Here is a 6,779-nt window from a genome sequence, read left to right on the forward strand (position 1 = left end):
CCCATTTCCGGCGGAAAGAGGATTAGGGACGGACCGGGCAAGTGTGGAGGCCGAGGAGCGCGCGGAACGAGAGCAATTGTAAGAAGGGGATTCGTGTTTTTAAAAGTTAAATTACGAACCTAGGTCTCCCGGAAAGGGGTTATCTGTTTTATGAGGCAGCAAAATTCTTCACTAAAAAGCGCAATGAGTTTTGTGGCATCCTCAAGAATAACAAATGTATTATGGTGTAAGCTTTTTTAGAACTACCAGTTGTATTGTTGTAAGTTAGGGGGTTAGTCTGAATTATCTGCTAAGGATCCCCCCCAATCCTGTGAGTCTGTGGTTGTGAAAAGACACTACGAGAAAAGGTCAAACTGGTTGGTCAAACTGTCATCTCTAGACCAGTGAACGGAAGGTGTCTTATCACCCCCATCCCACATACACACTAAGGCAGCCATCCCCAACCTGATGGCCTCCAAGTGTGGTAGACTACATTACCCCAGCTGGTATAGCAATTGGTCTTGCTGGCTGGAGGTGATAGGAGTTGTAGTCCAACTCACCTGGAAGGCATCAGGTTGGGGAAGGCTGCACTAACGAAAGTGCTAAATGAGTCTGGGATGAGAACAAGGGAAGTAAGCTAAGTCTGTAGTTTGGTCAAACTGTGCTGGAACTGGAGATGACAGGAGGCAAAGAATTGACTTTGCTCTGTGCAGGAAATGCTGTGGCACTAAGGGTTCTGCTAGACATCTGATGGGGAACAGGAATCTGTTGGACTGCTAATTCTGTGAGCCCCTATTGGCCCATCTAGCTTAGTATTGTGTATACTGACTGGTAGCAGCTGTCCATGGTTTCAGACAGAGGTTTTCCCAACCCTGTCTGGAGATGCTGAAGATTGAACCTGGGACCCTCTGTTTGCAAAATATGTTCTGTACCACTGAGCTGTGGCCCTTCCTCTTCCCCAATAGAGTGGATGAGAAAAGGAAAGCATCCTCATAAAGGAAAATATTGGCAGGGTGTGTGTGTGAGAAGGCTGACCTGAAAGCTTTTCCTTAAAAGAATTAACTTAAGCCTCCCATTCTTTGTAAGAGTTAAATATGATGGGCACTTTCTGCATATCGCTAACAATATCAAACCCAACAATAAAGAATTCTTTAAATATATCAGAAGCAGGAAACCAACTAGCAGTTGGCAGTTGGACCATTGGATGACAGTGGAACAAAAGGAGGTCAAGAAGATTGCAGAGAAGCTGAGTGAATTCTTCTCATCGGTTTTCACTGCAGAAGATATAAGACAGATCCTGATTTTTTCAGGAAGAGAGTCTGAGGAACTGAGGCAAATAGTGGTGACAAAAGAATAATTTCTTAACCTTATTGATGAATACAGACAAAACACTGGGCCCATGTGGTATCCATTCTAGAGTTCTGAAAGAACTCAAATATGAAAATGCTGATCTTCAACCAAAATATGCAACATGTCCCTAAGATCAGGGTCTGTACCAGAGGACTGGAAGATGGCCAATATAACACCAATTTTTAAACATGTATCCAGGATGGATCCAGGAAATTATAGGGTGGTTAGCTTAATGTCTATTCTGGATAAATTGGTTGAAAGCATTATTAAAGATAAAATTAGTAAGCATATAGAAGAAGCCCTGCTGAAAAAGAATCAGCACGGCTTTCACAAAGGTAAGTCCTGTCTCAGTAACCTTTTGGAGTTCTTTGAGAGTGTCAATAGACATGTTGACAGGAGTGATCCAGTAGACATTGTCTACTTGGACTACCAAAAGGCTTTTCACAAAGTCCCTCACCAAAGACTCCTAAGCAAACTTAGCAGTCATGGAATAAGAGGACAGGTCCTCTTATGGATCAGTAACTGGTTAAAGAACAGAAAGCAGAGAGTGGGAATAAATGGTAAATTCTCCCAGTGGAGGGAAGTAAATAGTGGGGTCCCACAGGGATCTGTATTGGGACCAAAGTTTTCAACTTGTTCATAAATGATCTGGAATTAAGAATGAGTAGTAAAGTGTCCAAGTTTGCTGATGTCACCAAATTATTTAAAACAAAAAGGGGTTGTGAAGAGCTCCAAAAGGATCTTTCCAAGCTGGGAGAATGGGCATCCAAATGGCAAATGTAATTCAGTGTAAGCAAGTGTGAAATGATGCACATTGGGGTAAAAAATCCCAACTTCAAGTGTAACCTGATGTGATCTGAGCTAGCGGCGACCAACCAAGAAAGAGATCTTGGGGTTGTGTTGGACAGCTTGATGGAAATGACAGCTCAGTGTGTGGCAGCTGTAAAAAAAAAAAAAAAAAAAAAGAGTGGAGGAAGGCAAATTCCATGTTAGGCATAACTTGAAAAGGAATTGGGAATAAAACTGGCAGTATCACACTGCACTTTTACAAATCTATGGTGTGACCACACTTAGAATACTGTGTACAGTTCTGGTAACCACACCTAAAAAAAGATGTTGTACAGCTGGAAAGAGTGCAGAAAAGGGCAACTAAAATGATCAAGGGGCTGGAGCATCTCCCCTATGAGGGAAGGTTACAACAGCTGTTTAGACTGAAAGAAAGGAGGGTAAGGGGAGAAACTGTAGAGATGTACAAAATTATTCATGGTGGGGAGAATGTGGATAGGGAGACATTTTTCTCCCTCTCACAATACTAGAACCTGGGATCGTCCCATGAAGCTGATTGGTAGAAGATTCAGAACAGATCAAAGGAAGTATTTCTTTACACAGCGCATAATTAAACTATGGAATTTGGCACCATAGGATGTAGAGATGACCACCAATTTGGATGGCTTTAAAACGGGGTTAGACACATTCCTGGAGAAAAAGGCTATCAGTGGCTACGAGTCTTGATGGTTATGTGCTACCTCCAGTACCAGAGGCAGCGAGCCTATGTACACCAGTTGCTGGGGAACATGGGTGGGAAGGTGCTGTTGCACTCATGCCCTGCTTATGGTTTCCAGGTCAACAGCTGGTTGGCCACTGTGTGAACAGAATGCTGGACTAGATGGACCCTTGTTCTGATCCAGCAAGGTTCTTCTTATGTTCTTATGCACAGTTTAGAATAGGGGTGCAGAACCTCAAGCCTGAGGGCCAAATCTGGCTCATCTGGGGTGCCAGGCTGGCCTCTGGTGTTCCCCAGACGGCCATACACCCATTCCCTTGACTGGCAATCATTTGGTGGTTTCCCAGCTTGTGCATGTTTTCACCCATTCTAAAAGTTTGAAATGCCTCTCCTAAGGCTTAGTTACTGGCAGTAAGAGCTTTAAGCTAAAATATGCTGGCATTTTGGCCTTGACCCCAGCCCCACTACCACTGGAATGTGGCCCCCGGAAGCTTCTCTGAAATCAAATTTGGCCTTTAGACTGAAATAGGCTCACCAGTCCTGGTTTAGAGACCATCTCTTGTAAATATCCTTAGGTTGGGCAAAATCACCAAACTTTATGTTTCTAAGAGCACTTTAACTGAAACTACATAGAAACAATTTTTCTAGAAATGTCTGGTGTTTTCTCCCCCCAGAACCTGTGATCTTCAAATGGTTGTAATTATACCCAAATGTTAGCAAGTGAAGGAATACTTAATCAAAAAAGGTAATAATTCTATACAATGTATACATATTTCATAGACATTTCTGATTTGGGGGCTGATTGATCTTACTTATTCTTACATTATTTAAAATACAAAACCTGTCTTCCCCAGTTAGCTTCACATTTGCACATTGCTTTGGAATTGGACAATGACTCAGTTGCAAATGTAAGCTAAGGGGCCTAGGATAGAGAGTGGAGGAGGGACTCCTAATAGGTCCCTCCTATTATTGATATTACATTGGTTCCTCTGTGTTAAAATATCAACAGAAGGAGCTAAGGGGTGCTGAGCTAAGGCACTCTTATGCTTCTTCCTTACAGTGGACTTCCCATTATCTTCTGCATCTTCCACATACTCAGCCTTCTCTTTAAAGCATCTCTCAGCTTTACCCCACCCAAACTTTTTTTCTGTTACTTTCAGCCTTTATTTCTTGATGTATCACTGCCTATGACATTCAATTCTCCAACTCTAAGATATCTTTAATACTGTGTAATACTATCCTCAATATTAACCTTTGTAAGCCACTCTGGGAGCCTTTTGGGGGTGAAGAATGGGGTAAAAATGTCTAAATAAATAAATCCTGAGCGACTGAAGGTCTCGTTCTGTCTTAGACAGTTTCTCCCATTCTACCTTTCTATATTACAAGGTTATAGCTTAAGCAGTATACACGCTTGTTTTTGTTTGTGTGGTGTAGTGGCAAGAGTGTTGGACTAGGAGCTGGGAGATCCGGGTTCTAGTCCCCACTCAGCCATGGAAGCTCACTGGGTGACTTTGGGCCAGTCACAGACTCTCAGCCCAACCCACCTCACAGGGTTGTTGTTGTGAGGATAAAATGGAGAGGAGGAGGATAATGTCAGCCGCCTTGGGTTCCTTGCAAGAGGAAAAAAGGTAGGGTATAAATGCAATAAATAAATAAATAAATTTTATTCCTGGCCTTTATGGTAGTTAAGATTAGGAGCAGTTTCTGTTTTGGTTATATTTGCTAATACTGAATTATCTTTTGTTTTGTTTTTTGTTTTGTTTTGATTGCAGATAACTGTTGGACACCATATTTCCAAATATGAACATTTTTAATATGCGCCTACTGAATGTTATCAGACGATCTGTCTTCCAATTAGCTGCGCAAGTTGGGACAAAAAGGGACTTATTTTTAACAATGTCCAGCAAGGCCATTACTTGTAGGACATTGTTTTTGTCTACTTGGTGGAATAAAAATACCTCGCCAAATGCCACTGAAAAACTAGATTTGGATGGTTGGAAGCAAGTCATGCGATCTGCATTGCAAGAAGAAAGAACATTGGAGAGTGAAGAAGTCAGTGAAAGAACACTGGAAAATGCAGAAGACCCTCATGTAGCAGCTACTAGGGAACTTGTTGAGATGTGGAGGCTTTCAGGTAAAACCGTTCCAGAAAATATTAGTGAAGAAGAGTTAAAGATCTTGATGGAATATCCCACTAAGACTTCTAAAAGGAAGTACTTAAAATTCTTGGCTATAAAAGAAGCTATGAAGAAAGCTAAGAAAGAAAAGCAGGAAAAACAAAAAGAAGCAAAGAAAGAACAGAGGCAAAAAGCTATGGACAATTATGATGGTGAGCTAAAAAATACATTTCTCATGAAGTTTTGGTCCAGGTCAGAGGATGCTGTGCACAACTGGAGAGCTGCTCAGTCTATGATCTTTGGTCAGCCTCTGGTCTTTGACATGGACTATGAAAATTATATGTCAGGTAGAGAAATAAAGAATGCAGTGAAACAGCTCATGGAATCTGAAGGGGCCAATCGTAGAGCTATAGACCCATTTCACTTGCATTATTGTAATTTCAAAGCAGATGGCCCATATCACAAAGAATTAATCAAATGTTATGGAGACGCATGGGACAAGTTGTTTGTGACAGTGACAGGAAATAGTCATGCTGAAATCTTTCCAAGAAATCAGCTTGTCTACTTAACTGCTGATTCTCCCAATGTGATGAAAGCATTTGAGCATGATAAAATCTATATTATTGGATCGTTAGTTGATAAGTCTATACAGACAGGACTCTCCCTTGCTCATGCAAAACGGCTTAACTTGGTAACAGCACGACTTCCTTTGGATTCATACTTGCAGTGGGAGGAAGGTGCCAAAAACCTGACTCTGAATCAAATGATGCATATCTTATTAACTCTGAAAGATACTGGGAACTGGAAGGAAGCCCTTCAATTTGTTCCACAAAGGAAACATGCAGGCTTTGTGGAAACCACAAAGCATCAGATTGACACATGGAAGAAAACAAAGAAGTATGAGAGAACAGTTAGCCAAGAAAAGTCATGCAAGCCATTTGTAGGGAATGCCTCCCGGTTGAAAATGCAGAAAAAATGGTGGGAAGATGCATCTTAATAGCATCTTAGTCACCCAGTTATGACTGATGCAAATTTTCATATACATCAAAATTTAGCTTTAACAAGTTTTTCATTGCTTAAGCATTCCCTAGGTCTCTAAAGTCACACTGATAAGTAATTTAAACACATGCCTAACTTTCCTACGGAAATAAGTGGGACAAATTCAGCTGGATTGGGCCTGGTGTCTATGTTTAGTGATGGAAGAACATCTAGGCATTGAAGAACCCAATGATATCAAAATGTGACAGTCCAAGTTGTGACTTGTGCTAATGCAGCACCCTATTTCTAGTAAGGGATTCAAAGCTTTCTGGCTTTGGCTGCCAAATAAATACACTTTCCCCATGATACTATAAGATAAGGCCAGAAAGAGTTGGAGCTCTTAGGCTTGAAAAGAATAGATTTTAATGCCCCAACCCAGCAATATAAAATGTAGTTTTCTACAGCCTCCATTGTACTGGCTTATAGGTGGGAAGCATCTGATAGTTCAGCAGCATGCTGATGCTGCAGTGCTAGGGCCATTTTCCCAGTGCTACACAAGAAATGGTGGTTGCTTTAAACATTTGTCAGACAACATGGACCCCAAACTTTTGCTAACTTGCACATATGTCAGTTTTATTCAGGAATTACATAAATATTATGGGAGGTATTATGAAAAATAAATTCTGATTTGTTTGACTGCAGCTGTGTTGCCTTTTTCTTTACAATGAAAAAGCTGAATGATATAATTGTATGAATTTTGAGTCATTATTTAGAACTTTGTATTTATAGGGCCATTTACCAAGGGGTAACATAGAATCCAAAGAGTCGGACACGACTGAACGATTGAACAA

At 41.0% G+C, this 6,779-nt stretch overlaps 1 protein-coding gene across 2 annotated transcripts; it reads left to right on the forward strand.

Moving 5' to 3' along the window:
- The first annotated feature begins 24 nt into the window (after positions 1-24).
- Positions 25-6,629, forward strand: TRMT10C (tRNA methyltransferase 10C, mitochondrial RNase P subunit). 2 transcript variants are annotated; one of them, XM_084843236.1, is made up of 3 exons: positions 25-78; positions 3,508-3,578; positions 4,606-6,629. In XM_084843236.1, exon 3 carries the CDS (start codon positions 4,634-4,636, stop codon positions 5,945-5,947), a length of 1,314 nt encoding a protein of 437 aa, XP_084699362.1. In that variant the 5' UTR covers positions 25-78; positions 3,508-3,578; positions 4,606-4,633; the 3' UTR covers positions 5,948-6,629. The 2 variants fall into 2 exon arrangements, with proteins under 2 accessions (XP_084699362.1, XP_084699363.1); XM_084843237.1 differs by lacking the exon at positions 3,508-3,578.
- Positions 6,630-6,779: the final 150 nt, after the last annotated feature.

Source organism: Heloderma suspectum, chromosome 3, assembly GCF_057233095.1.
Source record: "Heloderma suspectum isolate Gila_16-S chromosome 3, 16-S_ref, whole genome shotgun sequence".
NCBI lineage: Eukaryota > Metazoa > Chordata > Lepidosauria > Squamata > Helodermatidae > Heloderma > Heloderma suspectum.

Coding starts and splice junctions, on each gene's coding strand:
- TRMT10C (XM_084843236.1), top strand. CDS start 4,634: ATGAACATTTTTAATATGCGCCTACTGAATGTTATCAGACGATCTGTC.